Raw genomic sequence first — 22,522 nt, forward strand, 5'->3', positions numbered from 1 at the left:
CCCATCACACTTCCTCCATCCCATAGGCACATCTTCCCTCTTAAAGGGATCTCCGGCATGGAAGCTAGGACCATTCCACTCAGCACTCTGGTTCTGACCCCACACTTCTATTAAAAGGATCATTGGTATGGAAGTCAGGGCAAATACACTTAGCTTTCTGGTTCTGAACCCAGGCCCCTCTTAGGCTGTGTGCACACGGTGCGGATTCTGCTGCGTTTCCGCAGCGGTTTTGCCCCTGCGGAAACGCAGCAGTTCCGCTGACCAAGTACAGTACAATGAAACTCTATGGGGTTTCAAAACGCTGTGCTGACGGTGCGTTTTTTTCCGCACGGTTTTGCTGCGGTTTACAAACCGCAGCATGTCAATTGTTTGTGCGGTTTCCACAGCGGTTTCACATCTTTAACATAGTAGAGGTGTAAAACCGCAGACCAAATCGCAGGTCACATTACCTGCGGTTTTACCTGCGTTTCCGCGCAGAAAAATCCGCAGCGGAATCCGCAACGTGTGCACACAGCCTTAAAGGTATCCCCGGTATGGAAGTGAGGGCAAATCCATTCAGCGCTCTGGTTCTGACGCCAGGCCTCTCAAAGGGATACCCGGTATGGAAGCTAGGACCGTTCCACTCAACACTCTGGTTTTGACCTCAGACCGCTCTTAAAGGGATCCCCGGTATGGAAGTGAGGGCAAATCCACTCTGCGCTTTGGTACTGACCCCAGGCCTCTCTTAAAGGGATCTTCGGTATGGAAGTTAGGGCAAATCCCTCAGGGCTCTGATTCTGACCCCAGGCTTCTATTAAAGGGATCATTGATATGGAAGGCAGGGCAAATCCACTCAGTGCTCTGGTTCTCAGCCCAGGCCTCTCAAAGGGATCCCCGGTATGGAAGTTAGGACCGTTCCACTCAGCTCTCTGGTTCTGACCCCAGGCTGACGTGATGATGTGGGATATTAGTGGTAGTAGTCCGGTGGCTCTGACTGGATGATCTGGGATATTAGGGGTAGTAGTCTGTAGGATCTGGCTGACGGAAAGATGTGGGATATTAGGGATAGTAGTCCGGTGGCTCTGACGGGATGATGTGGGATATTAGTGGTGGTAGTCTGGTTGCTCTGACGAGATGATGTCCCACATCATCCAGTCAGCCAGAGCCACCGGACTACTACCCCTAATATCCCACATCAGCCAGAGCCACTGGACTACTGCCCCTAATATCCCACATCATCCAGACAGAGCCACTGGACTACTACCCCTAATATCCCGCATCATCCCATCAGAGCCACTGGACTACTACCCCTAATATCCCACATCATCCCATCAGAGCCACCGGACTACTACCCCTAATATCCCACATCAGCAAAAGCTACCGGACTACTACCCCTAATATCCCACTTCATTCCGTCAGAGCCACCTGACTACTACCACTAATATCCCACATCATCCTGTCAGAGTCGCTGGACTACTACCCCTAATATGTCACATCATCCCGTCAGCCTGGGGTCAGAACCAGAGAGTGGAGTGGAACGGTCCTAGCTTCCATACCGAGGAAACCTTTAAGAGAGGCCTGGGCTGAGAACCATAGCGCTGAGTGGATTTGCCCTGACTTCCATACCAGTGATCCCTAGAATCCTGGGGTCAGTACCAAAGCGCAGAATGGATTTTCCCTCATTTCCATACCGGGGATCCCTTTAAGAGGGGCCTGGGGTCTGAACTAGAGCGCAAAGTGGATTTGACCTCACTTCCATACCGGGGATCCCTTTAAGAGAGGTCTGAGGTCAAAACCAGAGTGTTGAGTGGAACGGTCCTAGCTTCCATACCGGGGATCCCTTTAAGAGATGCCTGGCGTCAGAATCAGAGCACCGAGTGTGTTTGCCCTGACTTCCAGACCAATGATCCTTTTAATAGAAGTGTGGGGTCAGAACCAGAGCGCTGAGTGGAACGGTCCTAGCTTCCATGCCGGAGATCCCTTTAAGAGGGAAGATGTGCCTATGGGATGGAGGATGTGTGATGTGTATATGGGTAGGGAGGGGGGATTCATTTCTGTCATGTGCTCTCTGCTCCTTTTTGGGGGGCAGACAATGGCTGGGAGCTTATGTTCCCGGGGATGCTAGATTTCTCCCACCCGGTCAGTGTCTGCTGAGGTGTTGTGGAGTGGGAAAACTGTTGTTCATAGCAACCAATCACAGCTCAGCTTCTTTTAAACAGCTCCGGTGAAATGAAAGATGCTTAGTGATTGGGTGGGGCTCTGTGGAGTAGATGTGGCTGATACACACATACATTCATTTTTATATACCGTATATAGATTTTCTACATTCGGTTTGCATTTCACCTCATGCAAACAAAAACTGCTGTGTTTCATTTGACTTTTTAAAGCTGTTTTGAGCCATGTTAAAACTGGCAGGATATCTGTCCAATATATGAACCTCAGGTTAGATACATGCGTGGTGCATTGCTTGATCCTATGTTGTACCACTCATTGAAGACTGGGGCTATGCAAATAATTTCTATCCCCTCTGGAGAGCCTGGTAGTCACTGTAACCAACGTCCCTCCTCTCCTACATGATTGCACATACTAATATGTTTGTTTTCTCCAGATCAAGGCAGTACTTACAGTGGAGACCTAGAATCTGAAGCTGTATCTACTCCACACAGTTGGGAAGATGAATTAAACCACTACACCCTTAAATCCAACAACCTGCAAGAGCCAGACACAGAGATCCGGCAGCTTTCCAGAGTGGGAACTGAGCAAGATCTGGAATTAGACTTCCCAACAGGTTGTTTGTTTGTTTGTTTGTTTTTATGAATAGTGATCAATTAAAAATATTGGTTTAAATGGTATATAATACAACTTGTTCTTGCAATGGTTTTCTTATTCATATTGGAATGTGCAGCACAAAACCATGAAACAATGCAAATAGAAGTAAGGAGTAAAGAGAAACGTGTGAAACAAACAAGATTATGTATTAAGCCATACGTTTCTCAAAGTTTCCCTCTTCTTTATTTTCATGACCGCTTTAAACCCTCTTGGCATTTTATCAAGTAGCTACATTAGGTTGATTTGTGAAATTGCTTCTAATGGAAAGGTGTACCTCAAGAGTTTATTTGTGGAATTGCCTGGATTCAGAAAGTGTTTCCAAACTTCAGGTGTGTTTTGCAACGACAGTGTTGGTGCACAGTTCGATACAGTACTTAGTTGAGTGGTTTACTACAGTTGAGGAATAGGATTCAGCAAAGAGATATGACGGTCCATCACTTTTTTTTTCCATTAGTTTTATTTAACATTTTAAAACAAAAAGTGGAATGAGCTACAACGAGATGAATATGCACACATAGTCCACTGATACCTTAAAACATTAAGGTAAGTCAGTACAGAAAATTGTTAGAACCTTGTAGGTATCCTGAAATGCAATCACAACAACCATCTATTGCTAAGGGGAAAATGCCCCATAAATGGAAGACCAAGGAATATCTCAGAGGAGAAGTTCATGAGAGTTACCAACCTAAAGGGGGTTTCACACATAGCGAGATCGCTAGCGATATCGCTCGAGCGTCACCGATATTGTGCCGCAACAGTGAGATCGCTAGCGATCTCGCTAAGTGTGAAATGTAGCGGCGACCGGACCCCCCGCTGGCTATCGCTAATCGAGCTAGAATGAGCAGGTCCATTTTTCAATCGTTGGCGTCCCGCTGGCCAGCACTTATCGCTGTGTTTGAAGCTTAAAAACGACGAGCGACGTCGTTAGCGACGCAGAGCTCGGCGATACAGGTCTGAATCGGTTACAATTAAGTTGTTTGAAAGGTACTCAACGACCAACGAGGTCGTTATGCAGATAGCTGATCTGTCTTGCGTCGTTGATGAGAATGGACTGTTTGAAAGCTATCTAGCGATCATGTAACGACGTACCAGCGATCTTTGCCAGGTCGGATCGCTATCGTTATCGTTGGTGCGTCACTATGTGTGAAGGGGCCTTTAGAAATTGCAAATTAACTGCTCCTCTGATAACTGCCTTCATAAATAATGCAAAGACTTCAAGTAGCCAACACATTTCTACAATCGCTGTCCAAAGGAAATTGCAAGAAGCAGACCTTTTATGGTTGAATTGCTGCAAAGAACTCACTACTGAGGAAAGCAGACAAGAAGAGACTTGTTTGGGCCAAGCAACACAATGACTGGACATTGGATTTGTGGAAACGTGAACTGAGGTCTTAAATGGAACCTGTCACCTTCTAGAACAATTGCTATTAACCCTGCAGATATGGGATTAATCTGCAGGTTAATAATGTTATTAACCTGCCCATCACCCGCACTTTCCCGAACGCTGCGGGGAGAAAACAAACTTTATTCCCCACTGCAGCGTTCCGGTTTCAGTCACGGGGGGCTGAGCCGGCATGGGTTCAGTCACTGCTCTGCCTTAGCCTCAGAGTGGCAACTGTAACTGTGCCTCTGTCTCTGACTGACAAGTGGCCCCATTGCGGAGCCTTTGTTAGGGTTGGTTACAGATGCCGCTATCTGTATACTTAGAGCGGTGACTGAACCTGCTCTGGCGCCAGCCCGTGACTGAAACCCGAGCGCTGACAGGGTAGGGGGATAAAGATTATTTTCTCATGGCAGCGTACAGGTAAGTGCGGACGCCGGGCTGGTTAATAACATTAGAGACTTTGCCTTCAATCGTCATGTCGTTGTGAGACACAAAAAAGGGTGAGTGAATGGTTTCTACGTGTGTTTGATAGAGGGGGGAAGGGTTATGATACTTTGCTGTTGACACTATTGATGATGTATTCTAAATTCAAGGCACACTTACCCAGCATGACTACAACAGCATTCTACAATGACGTGCCATCCCATCTATTTTTCACTTACCGTATTTTTCGCTTTATAAGACGCACCCCCAAATTTGGTGAAGAAAAAGAGAAAAAAATGTTTTTTTATGTTAAATGGAAGTGTCTTATAATGCCAGTGTCCGTCTTTCAAATCATATTCTGTATATGTCCCTCATCCTGGTATTTATATAACCCCCATCCTGGCACATTGCCCTCTTGTGCTGGCACATAGCCCCCCCATTCTATCCTGGATATGGCCCCCCCAGTCACTATATGCCCCCCTGCTGGCACTCACATGGCCCCCCTCTATATGCCTCCCTGCTGGTACGCACACGGCCCCCCATCTCTATATTCCCCCTGCTGGCACACATTGTCCCCCCGTCCCTATATTCCCCCCTGCTGGCATTCACATGGCCCCCCCCGTCCCTATGTTCCCCCCTGCTGGCATTCACATTGTCCCCCCGGTCCTATAATCCCCCCTGCTGGCTCAATGTGCTCGATACATTAAAGCTACGGGGGAGCTGGGAGCAGGAGCGATCATCAGTAGGTGTCTATAGTGACTGGGGGTGAGTGCAGGCACATGTAATATGCACCGCTCCCCTGTCTACCAACTCGGCGCTGTTTCAGCACCGAGGTCATGGACAGCGGGTGCAATGAATACTACATGAGGCTAATGAGCGGGAGCACAGGACCTCCCGCTGTCTCTGCAGCCCCCATCCAGCCCACCCCAGCCCCCTGACTCCACGCCAGAGCTGCCCCCCCCACTCTATAGCACAGCAGCACACAGATTCGCTTTATAAGACGCACTCCCCACTTTCCCCCAAAATTTGGGGGATCAAAATTGCGTCTTATAAAGCGAAAAATAGTTTAAAACTTAGTAGGACCATCATTTGTGTTGCAACAGGATGATGACCAAATAAATGCACACCTCCAGGCTATGTAAGAACTATGACCAAGAATGAGAGAGATGGTTTGCTGCCTTAGATGATGTAGTCTACATAATCACCCAACCTCAACCAAATTGAGATGGTCTGGGATGAGTTTGACCTCAGTGAAGGCAAAACAGCCAAAAAGTGCTCAGCACCTCTGGGTACACCTTTCATTCCATGTGACTACCTGATGAATCTGTTTACAAGAATGTTAAGGGGGTTTAAAGTTGTGATCAGAGTAAAAGGAGTGGAATGGGATTTTGAGGAGTTTGAGGTTTAACACTTTTCTGATTTTGTTTTACACATGTTTCTTTCCTCTTTTTTTCCCTCTGTGTTCCTTTGAGGTTTTGCTGCTTTAAGTCTTTCTCTACAATGTGCACATTCCAATAAGAGTAAGGAAAACAATTGTACAAACAGTGGTTTTTATTTTAACCAGTGCTATAAATTATAACCTATCTGCATACAACAATTATATCATACAAATCAATAACCGTAACAAATTCATCAAAACAGTGTCACAAACCTTGAAAACATGACACTTTAGTATTGGATTTCTGCAAGTGTTCAGATATTAGAGTTAATTTGTGTGAAATGTTACAGAAGATTATGTAATAACTTGCACTTTTACCTATCGTAGAAGCATTTGACCCATTGAGTAAAGGTTCGAGTTTCTTTGGTCGGACTCGAGGAAGGCGAAAACACCGTGATGGGTTCCCACAGCCCAAACGCCGGGTGAGTCATTGTTATTTAAAGTTAGTGGTGCAAGAAAATGTTATGTTCTTTCTTCTAAACTGTGCATATGTCGTATTTTTCGGACTATAAGGCGCACTTTTTTCCTCCAAAAATGTGGAGGAAAATGAGGGGTGGGTCTTATAGTCCGAAGTACTTGCTCTGGCTGTGGTGGGGAGGTGAGGGAGCGGTTTCGGCGGATCAGCGGGTCACAGAGGCAGGAGCCGGCGGCTGCACCTAACTCTTGTGCCTGCTGCTAAAGAGAAATGAATATTCACTGCATTTCTTGGCCATGGGCGTGGAGGGCAATGACTATTCATCTCTCTTTAATGGCATCCTGGTATGATTGGCCCCCATCCCGGTACTGGTATGATTAGTCCCTTTCTTTCCTTATCCTGGTATGACTGGCAACCATCCTGGTCCTGGCATGCATGGCCCCATCAGAAAACATTTAAAAAAACAAACCATTACACTTACCTTCCCGGCGCTCCCTCACAGCGTCCTGCTCCGATGCCAGCTGCTTAATGCTTGTAAGCAGCGCATGGCAGGCACGTCATGCGCTGCTTGCAAGCTGAAGGGCAGCTGCTGGAATACTCAATGTTCTGCACGCCAGGACTGTGTGCGCACAAGGCAGTGAGTATTCATTGCTCTCTAGCGAGCACAGTGTCAGCCGGAGCCTTCCTGCTGCTGCCGGCGGTCACGTGTGCTGCTACTTAAGAGAAATGAATATTCACCCCATTACCATAAATATTCATTTCTCTTAAGTAGCGGCACACGTGACCATAGCTGCAGGAAGTCTCTGGCTGACACTGTGTTCGCTAGAGAGCAATGAATACTCACTGCTTTGCACTCACACAGTCCCAGCATGCATAGCATTGTGTATTCGGCTTGCAAGCAGCGCGTGGCGTCTCTGGCATCGAAACAGGACGCTGCGAGGGAGGGCCAGGAAGGTAAGTGTAATGTGTTTGTTTTTTATTTTATTTTTTTTAATTATTTTTTCTGATGGGACCATCCAGGACCAGGATGGGAGCCAATCATACCAAGTTAAGGGTGGGGTCCTGCATACCAGGATAGGGATGGGGCCATTCATACTAGGACAAGATGGGGGCCATGCACACTAGGATGAGATGGGGGCCATGCATACCAGGATAGGGATGGGGCCATTCATACTAGGACAAGATGGGGGCCATGCACACTAGGATGAGATGGGGGCCATGCATACCAGGATAGGGATGAGGGCGATCACTCTTGCCAGGATATGCATGAGGGGGACCATTCTTACCAGGCTAGGGATGAGGAGGCATGCATGCCAGGTTGGGGATGAGGGCCAGGCACACCAGGATAGGGGTAAGGGGGCCATGCATACCAGGATAACGATGAGGGGATCCATGCATACCAGGGTAGGGATGAGGGGGGCCATGCATACCAGGGTAGGGATGAGGGGGGCCATGCATACAAGGGTAGGGATGAGGGTGGCCATGCATACCAGGGTAGGGATGCGGGGGGCCATGCATACCAGAATAGGAATGAGGGGGCCATGTGTATCAGGATGGGGATGAGGGGACCATATATACCAGGATAGGGGATATTAAGTACAGAATTGATCATGTTTTTTGCTTCAATTTTCTTTTCTAATTTTCTCCTCTAAAACCTAGGTGCGTCTTATGGTCGTGTGCATCTTATAGTCCGAAAAATACAGTAATACTCACTGTGCTAGCGCTGGTGACTTTTGGTGACGTTTTTTTCTTTAGAAATGTATAGTGACTTGTTGTTAATACGCAATATTGGCAAATGATCATGCCGCAGCAACTACAAGTCACTGTGTTTCAGACAATTATTTGTCCATTGTTTTCTGATTTTTCTAAGGGTCGCAAAAAGTCAGTAGTTGCTGTGGAGCCACGAAACCTTATGCAGGGATCATATCCTGGATGTTCTGCATTAGGTTCCACATTAAAATACATGTATGGGGTAAATGCCTGGAAGAATTGGGTACGATGGAAAAATGCTCAAGAAGAACCAGAAGACATTAAATTTGGAGGTAAATTTTGTGTGCGACAAACATCATATTCTGTTTTCTCTCTTATTTTCTTACTTACTATCTTGTTCTCTCATAGTACGACCTGTAAAATTCAAAGAAGATATTCTGTCGTGCACCTTTGCTGAACTTAGTTTTGGCTTATGTCAGTTTATCCATGAAGTACGTCGGCCCAATGGAGAGAAATACAATGCAGATAGCATCCTGTACCTGTGCCTTGGAGTTCAGCAGGTAAATTAGTGACTGTTCTTTCAAATTTGGAGTTGGTCACGTTTTTGTCTGGGCAGACTTGTTATATAAAGCTTTAAAGATTTAATTTGTGCTTGGTGGCATTGTTGTTCTAAAACAGGAAGGTTAAAATAGTGCCCAACTCTAAATCAGGAATCGGCAACCTTTGGTAACCTAGCGGTGTGATGCTGCAACTCCCAGCTTTCCACAGGTTGTCACAGCATGTTGGGAGTTGAAGTTTCACAGCAGTATGTACTTCCTTTGCTTCATAGCAAATGTTGATGTCAATGCATGCGGGCGTTAGGCCATAAAAAGCAATCCATAAAGCTTTGAAGCAACAGTTCTAGTGGCATTGTTACTTTTATGTGACATTTGGAATTTCCTAGTAACGTTTCGTACAAAATTCACTTTAATATCAAAATTAGCTTTATTATCACAGCTACAGGGGACAAGCTTGCTTCGGTCTATCTTTGTGTAACAATCCTCACGGACACTAAACTGGGAAAAATCGTCTAACAGCACAATAACATGGCTAGAATCAAAAGATTTTGAACATTCTGCATTTTCTCTACTTATTTCTGAAGCCGGTATAAGTCTTCTATTCATAGGTTCCCCCTTTCTGTTTTTGTAGTTTCTTTTTGAGAATGGAAGGATAGACAACATTTTTACAGAACCGTACTCCAGATTTATGGTGGACCTTACAAAGCTGTTGAAGAGCTGGCACCTGCCTGTCTTACCCAATGGTAAATCAGTAGAGCAGTTGGCATATATTTGTCACAGTACGTTCTACATGTATTTTTACAGCATGCTTGCTTAGCTGACTTGTACAACTCTGTTCTAGGTTATATGTTTTCGAGGATTGAGGAAGAACATTTATGGGAGTGCAAACAGCTTGGTGCCTACTCGCCTATTATCCTTCTCAATACCCTGCTTTTCTTCACCACCAAATTCTTCCAGCTGAAGACCATCACTGAGCACCAGCAACTTTCCTTTGCCTATGTCATGAGACGTACAAAGACTCTAAAGTACAACACCAAGACCACATATCTGCGTTTCATGCCTCCTCTCTCAAAGTCAGAACTGGAGCATGGTGAGTTTCGTTATTTAGTACAGTATTAGTGCGTGGAGATCTATTTCTTTCTACTGAGTGCAATTTTTTTTCAAGATGCATTACTCAATAACAATCAGAAGAACAGCCAGATTATTCACTAGCAGTAGGACTGCGGATACTTTAATAAAAAAGAATTTTTCCCAGTACAGAAATATCAAACCTTGCAATTTGCCATAGGACCTGATTCAGACATCTCATGTTGATTGCCTTTAGGCTATGGTATTATTTTGCAGTATGATGTATACTATGCGTAGGATGGAATCTGCAACAAAATCCAAGTGATCCTTTTCTTTTTTTTCATGCATCTTTTCACACGTTTACTGCAGATTGTTTTGCACATAATCCATAGTATCTAAGCAGAGCCTTCAAGGTCTCACTCCTCTTAAATAACAATAACACAGAAAACAAGTATTCATTGATCAAAACCGAATTTGGACCATTTGTAGAACAGAATCACAAGCAAGCTTTGTCATTTTATGTAGTCTTAATATTATCACACTTGAATGCTGTGTGTGTGTATATGTGTGTATATATATATATATATATATATATATATATATATATATATATATATATATATATATATAATAATTTTTTTTTCTCTATTACTGGGCTAATGATTAACCCTTTGCTGGACCCTGTGTCAGAAGCTTGTGTATATAAACATGACCGATAACGGTGAGGCTGTTAAATTATTGCACTTTCATCAGGGATCTGTACATGGGCCAGTAGGGAACATATTCATAGTGGGGCATATTTATCAAGAAAAATGTCTTTCATGATTTTCATCATAATTTGTTATGTTTTACACCCTTTATGTACCATGTCCGACAACAGACATTGCTTTGCTGAAATGAGGTATGGTTTGCCAGAATAGAGGTCTCGTCTAGCATTCAACACCTTCTGTCAAAATTGTGGCACGAAGTAAGCCCACTAATAGGTTTGGGTAAACGTATAATATGTCGGATTTTTCAAACTGCATCAATCACTATGATCAATCTGGTGCATTTTAAGATTGTCTAGTCTAAGCTTCAACTGTCCAAATAGACCGTATTTGAAATATACCGTATTTTCTGGACTACAAGACACACTTTTTTCCTCCAACAATGTGAAGGAAAATGGGGGGTGGGGGGGGGGGGGGTCGTAGTCGGGATGTACCTTCTCTGGCTATGGTGGGGAGGTGGGGGTGCTGCAGAGCAGCGGGTCACAGGAGGCAGTAGTCAGCGGCTGCGGCTTACTTTTGTGCCTACTGCTAAAGAGAAATGAATATTCACTGCATTCCACGCCCTTACTCTAACCTTACACGCCCTCGCAGCATCTTGTTCTGGTGCCAGCAGCTGCTTTATGCTTGTATGCAGCGCATGGCAGTGAAATCATTACAAGCAGATGGACAGCTGTTGAATTGCGCACCGTTCTCCATGCCGGGACTAGGTGCGATGAAGGCAGTGAGTATTCAAAAATTCTTAATAAATATAATTCTGGATTAATTATTCAACGGCTCATATACAAAAAAAATCAATCCTTAAAAGATACTTTATTAACCAATCATTAAAAAGTTTTCAAAACTTCAAAAAACAGGCAAACAAAAATAGGCTTATTGCTGATTTTCAAAATCCAGCCACAAACACTTGAGAGTCGTTCCAATGTCAGGTAGAGGGTCACAAACCTATTTGTCCCTATAGGGCCCTATATCTCTCTCCTACCTGACAGCGGAGGTTGGCACCCTCTTGATACGCAAATGGCGCCCCCGCTCCTCGGCGGCTCTCCCTAATCACCCTGTTGTCTCCTATCTAAATGACATCAGCTTGGAGTACAACAGATGGCCGGGGACAAAAATATAATAAATAATAACCCCATGCCACAAACCACCAAGACAAAAATGTGAGGAATAGTAACTGGAAAAAACTCTAATTTTTGGCAGATTTGTAAACATTTGCTTTGGGAGGAAAAGGGGTCTAAATAACCCTATTTAGGTGTCTCCCTGCCTGACAGCGGAGCTTTTACACCCTACGTTACTCTGGTGCCCCCGCTCCACGTGGGCTGACCCTTACTGACCCCTACACGTCTCACCCAGAAAGAGGAAAGAGGGTGTCAGAACATATGGCCAAGGGAGACAGGGGTAATAACTTAGAATTATCCCTGAAAAGATCCCCCCCAAAGACAAAAAATGTTTTAATAATAATAACAAAAAAATGTATCTGCAAACTGATGTGTACAGTGTATGGGATAATAGTGCATTAGCAAAGGCAGTTGCAAGTAAAGGGGGTAAGATATCAATCAGAACAGATACACAATCATTTAAATGTTCTTAAGCAGCATTAATGTACATTTCTCACATCACAAAACGCTGCTATTGCCTCTAATCCCCAACAACACATTTTTCATATTGCATCATGCCCAAAACAATGAGCCATTGATCGCTCAGGCTCAAAATTGCACTGTCCCAAAAAAAAAAAAAAAAAAAAAAAAAAAAAATCAGCAAATTAACAAATATGTAGGAACTTAGCTCATGGCCACTGAAAAATCACCTCAATATATATAGTAGGCGGGGTGATAGTACTTTGACAAAGGCAGTTTCAAATAAAGGGGGTAAGGTATCAATCAAAACAGATATACAACCATCTGAGTATTCTTAAACAGCATTAATAAACATTTCTCAAATCACCAACCGCTGCTATTACCTCTAATCCCCCATAACAGCACATTTTCATATTGCTTCATGCCCAAAAACAATAAGCCATTGATCACCCGGCTCAAATTGCACTATCCCCAAGTATTAAATCAACAAAATTGACAAATATGTAAGAACTTGGCTCATGGCCAATGAAAAATCGAGCAGCGGGTCACAGGAGGCAGTAGTCAACGGCTGCGGCTTACTTTTGTGCCTACTGCTAAAGAGAAATGAATATTCACTGCATTCCACGCCCTTACTCTAACCTTACACGCCCTCGCAGCATCTTGTTCTGGTGCCAGCAGCTGCTTTATGCTTGTATGCAGCGCATGGCAGTGAAATCATTACAAGCAGATGGACAGCTGTTGGATTGTGCACCGTTCTCCATGCCGGGACTAGGTGCGATGAAGGCAGTGAGTATTCATAGCGAGCACAGTGTTAGCCGCAGGAGTGGGAGTGGAGAGCAGTTAATATTCATTCCCTTTAGTAGCAGCACACGTGGAAGCCTGCGGCTGACACTGTGCTCGCTATGAATGCTCACTGCCCTCCACGCACATAGTCCCGGCAAGGAGAGCGGTGAGTAATCCGGCAGCTGTCCTTTGGCTTGTAAGCTGCGCATGATGTCACTGCCATGCACTGCTTACAAGTATAACGTAGCTGTTGGCACCGGAACAAGACCCTGCAGGAAGGTAAGGGTAATGTTTTTTTTTAAATGTTTTTCTGATGGGGGCCAATCATACTAGGATAAGGATGGGGCCATGATGGAGATGGGGGAGGGCCCTGCATACCAGGCTAGGGATGAGGGGGCCATGCCCACCAGGCTAGGGATGAGGGGGCCATGCATACCTGGATGAAAATGAGGGGGCCATGTATACCAGCATGGGGATGAGAAGGGCCATGCGTACCAGAATAAGGATGAGGGGGCCCATGCACACCAGGATGGGGGGGGCCGTGCCTACTAGGCTAGGGATGAGGTGGCCATGCCTACCAGGCTATTGATGAGGGGGCCATGCCTACCAGGCTATTGATGAGGAGGCCATGCATACCAGGATGAAGATGAGGGGGCCATGCCTACCAGGCTAGGGATGAGGGGCTATGCCTACCAACCTAGGGATGAGGGGGTCCATGCCTACCAGGCTATTGAGGGGGCCATGCATACCAGGATGAAGATGAGGGGGCCATGTATACCAGCATGGGGATGAGAGGGGCCATGCGTACCAGAATAAGGATGAGGGGGGGCCATACACACCAGGATGGGGGGGCCATGCACGCCAGGATATGGATGAGGGGGCCATGTCCACCAGGCTAGGGATGAGGGGGCCATGTGCCTGCCTACCAGCCTAGGGATGAGGGGGTCCATGCCTACTAGGCTAGGGATGAGGGGGCCATGCATACCAGGATGGGGATGAGGGGGCCATGTATGCCAGGATAGGGATGAGGGGACCATATATACCAGGATAGGGGATATTAAGTACAGAATGGACCACATGTTTTGCTTATTTTTTTTTCTAATTTCCTCCTCTAAAACCTAGGTGCATCTTATGGTCTGGTACGTCTTCTAGTCCGAAAAATACAATAATCATAAAAATGTTAAAACAACATATTCATAATTACGGTATAGTGGCTAGACATGTCCGTATTAATATTCAGTTAGTAGAAAGTGGGTTACTACATTATACAACCTGCATAAGTATACAAAGTATCCATGAAAAACACCACTTATGGAAATATTAAATTAAGTACAATTTTATTGCATAAAACACATGGACCATATCATAAATTATGAATGTTAGAGGATTCAAAAAAGGAAAGTAAATCAAGTGTAGAAAAAGGAGGTAAGTCAAGTCTGACCATGGGTGTCAGTAGATTTTTATTGTGCAATGTTCAGCCAGAAAATGCTGATCAAATTCAAAAATACATGTAGAACGATCATTAAATGCAGTATATTGCTTACCCATGGGGAAATCGGCAGACCATAAACGTTACCACAACCGACCCAACGCGTGTTTCACAGTTTTGCTTTCTCAAAGGGAGTGTGTAAAACCATAAATACGAAAAGCATAAAAAAATTAGTAAAAAAAAAAATCCAGCCCCATAGCTCAAAAAAAAATGCAGTTTGTGCCCATATGCACATATTTTAGAAATTCTTCACAACACAAATACAGTTTGCTCAGGAACTGGGTCGAATGTCCAGACTCAGAATATTGTCTATCCTTACCATAGGCCATCAATATCCGATTAATGTGTTTGAAGGGACTACAGTGTTCCGTGAGTGCAGCAGTTTGCAGTGCTGACTATTGCAGCCTTGTTCTATTGAATCTGAATAGTATAGTGGCCTGTGAAAACACCAGTTGAGGCTGCAAATCATTCATCATTACATTGTTGAGCCATCCTCTGGCGATGCAGTTTTGATTACTGATTTTATGAGCACCAGCCTTTCTATGATGGCACCAGACTTTGGTTTTGTTACTACTGCCCCCTTTTCTGATTATTTTAATGTATTAATGGGTCTAGGGAAATAAAGCCATGCCCAAAATGAATGTAATAAGCAAATTATTCCAGAACAAGGTATAAATAAATATTTTAAATGTTTTACAGAGAAAGTATTAGGGAAGAGGAAGAGATCAGAAGATGAAGATGGACAATTTGTTATGGAAATGGCTGAAAACACAGACAACCCACTCAGGTGCCCAGTTAGACTGTACGAATTTTACTTGTCCAAATGGTAAGTGTCTTAATTGTAATACGTGAGCTACTTCTGGGTAGCAATCACTTTAGATCCATCAACATTATCATCTTAAAGCAACTGTGTTACTGTCATAACAGTACTGTCATACTGTCATAACTGTGATAACAAGCTGCATGCTTGTTATCAACAAGAATAGAGGGTTCCCCACTCTGTTTTTTTTTTTTTTCTTTAAATTATTTACATAAATAAAAATTAATAACTGCGTGGAGTTCCCTCCCCCCCCCCCCCCCCCCCCCATTTTTGACACACAGCCAAGCTAAAGCTGACAGCTAGAGGCTGGTATTCTCAGGCTGGTAAGGGGCCATGGATAATGTCCCCTCCCCCCAGCCTAAAACTTCTATTAGATGTGCCAATTCTCGCTCTTTGCTTGGCTTTTCCCACTTGCCCTGTGGTGGTGGCAAGTGGGGTTCATATTTGAGGGGTTGATGTCACCTTTGTAATGTTCGGTGACATCATGTCCACGGCTTGGTAACAGAGTGGCGTTTATAAATTATCCATTAGTAATCCTATAGTTATATTGTAAATAAGCACACAGCAAGAATAAAGTCCTTCAGTTGAAAGAATGACACAGGCTCCTTTAACCCCTTCATGACCTGAGGTATTTTCGGTTTTGCGTTTTTATTTTTTGCTCCCCTTCTTCCCAGAGCCATAACTTTTTTTTATTTTTCGGTCAAGATGGTCATGTGATTGCTTGTTTTTGCGGGACGAGTTGTACTTTTGAACGATACCATTGGTTTTAACATTTCGTGTGCTGAAAAACGGGAAAAAAAATCCAAGTGCGGTGAAATTACAAAAAAAAGTGCAATCCCACAGTTGATTTTTTTACTAGGTTCACTAAATGCTAAATCTGGCCTGCCATTATGATTCTTCAGGTCATTAAGCGTTCATAGACACCAAACATGTCTTGGTTCTTTCTCCTTCGTCTCATTGGGGGACACAGATACTGTGAGTGTATGCTTCTGCCGCTTGAAGGCTGACACTAAGTGAAAAAAAAAGGTTAGCTCCTCCGCCGTCGTATACACCCTCGCCCCTATTGCGGGCGGAAATCAGTTTTTTGCTTAGTGTCCATGGAGACACATGTCTGGTTTTTTGCTCCAGACTATTTCCATGAAGATTAGACTGGGGCAACGGATCCTATTGAAAGGGTCCGATTTCCCCAAACCAACAACGGGCGAGCACGTACGAGTGTCCCTCCACGTATCCTCTCCCGCGACGTGGGACATGATGCCGGACATAGCCCTAACCACCCCTAGGTATTGAAACCATGGGCTGTACAGAGGCACAAGACTAGTCCGTGCGGCCCCAACTGCTCCACCAATGCTTAGACTGCGGTGCTGCAAGGCGGCGGTCGGTCCCTCTCCTCACCCCCTGAAGGGGTTAGATGGAGCTAGGGTGCCTATTTTTCAAGGCCCCCTCACATACCTGAGCTGGGAAGCAGAAGAGGATCGTCAGTGAGTGGTGGGCCTGGGAGGGATCCCGCAGCGAAGATCCGGGGCTGGAGCCCTTAGCTGGCGGATGCCATTTTTGGCTGAGCGTGGCTGCAGATGGAGAGCGCGGTGTGGAGCAGCCTGCGCCAGTAAGTAGCGCCAGTTTTTGCGGCGCCATGGAAGGTCCGCGTGACCCCCCCCCCTGTCGCGGGCAGGGGATATATTGAGGCCGCGGCCAGAAGTTCCGCCTCCAGGCTGCGCGTCGCTTCCGGCGGCCCGCCCCCCAGGCCTGGGCGGCGGTGGATAAATTTAGTCCCCAGATTCGGAGCGCGGCTAGGCCGCAGAGCCGGAAGTACCGACCCTGGAGCAGTTTATATGCTGGCGACCCGCCCCACAGCTGGTGGCGCCCGATTTTGTTGTGGAGGAGTCCAGGAACGTGGGGGCACAGGACTGGGGTAAGTGCTGCCCGAGAGGCCATGCTACAGGGAAAACGAGGTGCTACCTCCTCCCCCCATACCCAGCAGCGGACAAATACAGCATGTCCGAAAAAGCAAAGACGCACACGTTTTTTTTACGCTGCATGTATCTTTTGTCGGGCTGCGTTTCCGCGGGCACAGAGCAAGCAATTATGTGAAGCCTGCGAGTCCAAACGCGCCCAGGAGCCCTCCCCTGTGACTGTGACAGAGGTCCCGAACCCCCCGGAGTGGGCCCTATCACTGTCACAGTCCATTGCATCGCTTACGAGGGCAATCGAGTCCCTTCAGGCCCCAGATAGGGGCAGGGACAGTGGCTCCCCGGCCTTAGAGGGAACCTCCACCTCACTAGAGCCTTCGGCCTGCAGGGGCCGCTCTCATTCCAGGCAGACCCGGGGGAAGAGAATCCACGCGGTGTCGCCCAGTCCATCCGGTGCTTTGGCATCTGTAAGTTCTGCTTCTCGCTCCCCATCACCAGTGGTTGATAGCGAGCAGACCTCAGATTTCGACTCAGACGAGCCCCTTGACCTGGATGCTCCAGGGTCACGTGAGACAGTGGACAGCCTCATAGAAGCAGTCATTCAGACCTTGGGGATTGAGGATGATCCCGCAGTGACTACAGGGCATAAGGTGGCGTTTAAGCGAGTGAAGTGGCCGCACAGAATTATTTCCTCTCACCCTGAGTTTGAGGACATAGTGCAGCGACACAGGGAAGGACCAGACAAGCGTTTCTCGGGTCAAAAGGCAATCGAAGCAAGGTATCCATTTGCCCCGGACCTCCGTAAAAAATGGACAGAATCTCCGATGGTGGATCCACCGGTGTCACGCCTAGCCACTAAAAACTCTGTTAGCCGTACCTAGTGGCTCCGCTATTAAGGATCCCACGGATCGCCTCATAGAGAGTTTAGCTCGCTCAGTATATGAGGCATCAGGATCAGCGCTCTCTCCCTCGTTCGCAGCAACTTGGGTAGCCAAGGCCATGATCTCATGGTCAGAATCATTAAACAAGGTCGCGCAGGAGCAAGAGCTACCTGCAGAGATATCTGAGATCGGGAGTCAGATCGCAATGGCCGGAGACTACGTAACCAATGCATCTTTGGATGCGGCCAATTGCTTGGCACTTGCTGCCGCTAATGCAATTTCTATCAGAAGAGCTCTATGGTTAAGGACATGGCGGGCCGATTCTACTTCCAAGAAGTCCTTGACTTCCCTGCCCTCTCAGTGCGGCCGTCTATTTGGGGAGAAGTTAGATCAACTTATCTCTGACTCCACAGGAGGAAAGAGCTGTTTTCTCCATCAACAAAAGGTCAAACCACCTTTTTGCCACCCTTTTCAGGCACGTATTCGGGCCTTTCACAACCCCGGGTGGACCACAGCGGCCAATTCCACCGCTTCAGGCCGACCCAACCAGGATAGGGAGCGGCAGGTCTCATATAGAACCAACCCATTGGGGAGAATGCGTACTCAACAGCCCAGATCGAGGGGATCCAGATCCCAAAGATCGTCAGTCAAATGACTTGAGGTGTTTACCAGACGACACCAGCAAGGTGGGCGGCCGACTACTCTGGTTTCGCCACGTCTGGTTCAGTGTCGCATGCAACGCATGGGTAAAGGAGTTGGTGGCCTCAGGTTACAAAATAGTTTATCAGAAACCCTCCAAAACGTTTTTTTCTTTCTCGTCTTCCCAGGGTGGATACCCAGGCAAGAGCTCTGTCGGGAGCCATCGAATCGGTCCAGCTCAATGGGGTCATTGTTTCCGTGCCAGATCACGAAAGGGCTCAGGGCTTCTATTCCAACCTATTTGCGGTTCCCAAAAAGGATGGGTGTCAGACCTGTTTTGGACCTCAAACTTCTGAACAAATTCATCAGGATCAGACATTTCCGGATGGAGTCTCTCCGTTCAGTCAAATCGGCCATGGAGCAGGGAGAATACTTGGCCTCGTTCGACATCCAGGACGCATATCTGCATATTCCCATCTTTCCTCCTCATCAAAGGTTCCTGTGTATCGCCATGAACGGTCGACATTTTCAGTTCGTAGCGCTACCTTTTGGGCTAGCCACGGCTCCCAGAGTGTTCACAAAGGTTATGGCAGTTGTCATGGCCATATTGCATTCTCGAGGCATAGTCGTCTTGCCTTACTTGGACGACCTATTGGTCAAGGGCCCTTCAAGACGGGCATGCGAGGAAAATGTCAACATCACGCTAGATACTGTTGCCCGCTTAGGGTGGTTGGTCAATGCGAAGAAGTCATCCCTTGTGCCAGCTCAGAGGATTTCCTTCTTAGGAATGGTCTTCGACACTTGCCGAGGGTTGGTAATTCTCCCTCATGAAAAAGCCCTAGCTCTCCGGCAGGGTGTTCGGACTCTTCGCCAACCAGTCCCTCATACCATTCGTTTCGGGATGAGGATTCTAGGAAGAATGGTGGCAGCAATGGAAGCAATACCATTCGCCCAGTTCCATTTTCGCCCCCTGCAGCACACTCTCTTGTCAGCCTGGGACAAGAATCCTTTCACACTCGATCGGCGGTGCCGACTGTCCTCTCAAGACAGGCAGTCACTCGGATGGTGGATAACCAGTTCCTCTCTGACCCAGGGGAAACCCTTCCCCCCCCCCCCCCCAGACCATTGGTTGGTGATAACCACCGACGCCAGTCTCTTCGGCTGGGGAGCGGTGTTTCGCCACCACACGACCCAGGGACGGTGGTCGCCACAGGAGGCACGCCTCCCAATCAACTTATTGGAGATACGAGCAATTCATCTGGCTCTGCAGCAGTTTCATCACTTCTTAGCAGGCCGCAGCAGAGCAACCATGCGCAAGGTGGGGCGCGTTCTTCAGTGGGACGAAGCAAACCACTCGGTGATTTCCGCAGTCCATATCCCGGGCGTGGAAAACCAGGCCGCAGACTTTCTCAGCCGGCAGGGTCTTGCGTCCGGAGAGTGGTCACTACATCCCGAGGTCTTCCAGCAGTTTTGTCAACTGTGGGGAACTCCGGATGTGGACCTGATGGCGTCCAGAGTGAACGCCAAGGTGCCCACAGACATCGCTCGGGCCAGGGACCCGCAAGCAGTCGCTGTGGATGCGTTGGTTCTGCCATGGAACCAGTTCCGCCTCCCATATCTATTTCCCCCACTGCCACTACTCCCGAGAGTCATCAAAAAGATCAAGACGGCAGGGGTTCCGGGGATTCTGCTGGCCCCGTCGAACGTGGTACGCAGAGCTAATGCAGCTGCTCGCCGACGTTCCTGGGCGACTGCCAGAGCGCCCAGATCTACTTTCTCAAGGGCCGATTTGCCACCCGAACTCAGGGGCCCTGTGTTTGACGGCATGGCCGTTGAATCTTGGATCCTAACCCAGGCAGGGTTTGGGAGCAAGGTGGTCGCTACAATGGTTAGCGCCCGGAAGCCTGCTTCACCACGGATTTACCACCACACCTGGAAGGTGTTCTTTGGTGTCGAGGCTGGAGTGTTTCTCCACTGAGATTCTCGATTCCCAACATCTTGGCCTTTCTCCAGTCGGGCCTAGACTCGGGCTTGGCCCCAAGTTCCCTCAGGAGACAAATATCGGCCTTATCCGTCCTGTTCCAGCGCAGAATTGCTATCAATTTGCAGGTTAAGACTTTCATCCAGGGAGTCTCCCACTTGGCACCTCCCTATAAAGCGCCTATGGATGCCTGGGACCTTAACCTGGTCCTAAGTGTTCTGCAGGAAGCTCCATTTGAACCACTTCAGGATGTCTCTATGAGGTACCTTTCCTGGAAAGTGGTGTTCCTAGTGGCCATCACTTCTATCAGGCGGGTTTCAGAGCTGGCGGCCCTATCCTGCCGAGCTCCGTTCATCACTTTCCATAAGGATAAGGTGGTGCTCAAACCAGCCCCTCCTTTTCTGCCGAAAGTCGTGTCCTCATTTCACATTAATGAGGATTTTGTCTTGCCTTCATTTTGTCCAGCACCGGTGCACCGTGTGGAAAAGGCTCTTCACACGTTGGACCTGGTAAGAGCCCTCGAAGTATGTGTCGAGGACGGCACCCTTTCGTCAGACGGACACGCTGTTCGTGCTCCCCGAAGGGCGCAGGAAGGGACTCGCTGCCTCGAAATCGACCATAGCCAGATGGATTCGTTTGACTATTCAGGAGTCCTACTGCATTAGAGGCACGCCGATTCCAGCGGGGATCAGAGCGCACTCTACTCGGGCAGTGGGCCCCTCTTGGGTGCTTCGGCACCAGGCTTCGACGGAACAGGTTTGCAAGGCAGCAACCTGGTCCAGCCTGCACACATTTGCCAAACATTATAATATCCATACTCAGGCCTCAGCGGATGCAAGCCTGGGTAGAAGGATTCTCCAAGCAGCAGTGGCAAACCTTTAAACAAGAGGTGCATGTAGCTTGGATCGGTGAGTCAATCTCCCACCCAGGGACTGCTTTAGGACGTCCAACAGTATCTTTGTCCCCCAATGAGGCGAAGGAGAAACAGGGATTTTTGTGATAACTCACCGTAAAATCCTTTTCTCCGAGACGCTCATTGGGGGACACAGCACCCACCCTATTAGCCAAGTTGGCTTCTATTTTGTTTAATTTATATGCATTTATTTGTCATATAAGGGTGGTCTTTTTTCTGGACATGTTGTACCTGTATTAAGGCTGATTTTGTTGTCCTCCTACTGCTTTGGCACCAAACTGATTTCCGCCCACAATAGGGGCGAGGGTGTATACGGCGGAGGAGGAGCTAACCTCTTTTTTTCACTTAGTGTCAGCCTCCACGCGGCAGAAGCATACACCCACGGTATCTGTGTCCCCCAATGAGCGTCTCGGAGAAAAGGATTTTACGGTGAGTTTATCACAAAAATCCCTGTTTTTTATCTAAGTGGTGAAAAAAATTCCAAAGTTTGTTTAAAGAAAAAAAAAACAAAAAAAAAAACCATTTTACGATACCCGTAGCGTCTCCGTGTGGCGACAAGAAAACGGAATTTTGTCGTTTTGACTTTTTTTTTTCTTGCTACGCCGTTTAGCGATGAGGTTAATCTTTTCTTATTGACAGATCTGGTGATTCTGAACACGGCAATACCAAATTTGTGTTTATTGTTTTATTTTGAATGGTGCGAAAGGGTGTGATTTAAACTTTTATATTTTTTTATATTTTTAAAAACTTTTTTTTTTTTTTTTTTTAACTTTTGGCACGCTTCAGTAGTCTCCATGGGAAGCTGCCATAACCTGATCAGCTCTGCTACATTCAGGCGATGATCAATTCGGCTATATGTAGCTGAATTACTCACTTGCTATGAGCGACGACCACTGGGCGGCGCTCACAGCAAGCCGGCAGTGACAACCATAGAGGACTCCAGGAAATCTCTGGTTGTTATG

General features: G+C 46.9%; 1 protein-coding gene across 1 annotated transcript in view; it reads left to right on the forward strand.

The window, feature by feature from the left end:
• ZMYM4 (zinc finger MYM-type containing 4) overlaps positions 1 to 22,522 on the forward strand; it is a 160,955-nt gene that overhangs the window by 135,969 nt on the left and 2,464 nt on the right. Inside the window, 7 exon segments of the mRNA XM_073563082.1 lie at positions 2,588 to 2,767; positions 6,381 to 6,475; positions 8,339 to 8,550; positions 8,552 to 8,738; positions 9,367 to 9,478; positions 9,577 to 9,825; positions 15,116 to 15,242. Coding sequence (XP_073419183.1) covers positions 2,588 to 2,767; positions 6,381 to 6,475; positions 8,339 to 8,550; positions 8,552 to 8,738; positions 9,367 to 9,478; positions 9,577 to 9,825; positions 15,116 to 15,242 — 1,162 coding nt within the window.

This window comes from Dendrobates tinctorius, unplaced genomic scaffold (assembly GCF_039654945.1).
Source record: "Dendrobates tinctorius isolate UK_male_01 unplaced genomic scaffold, ASM3965494v1 ptg000015l, whole genome shotgun sequence".
Taxonomy (NCBI): Eukaryota; Metazoa; Chordata; class Amphibia; order Anura; family Dendrobatidae; genus Dendrobates; species Dendrobates tinctorius.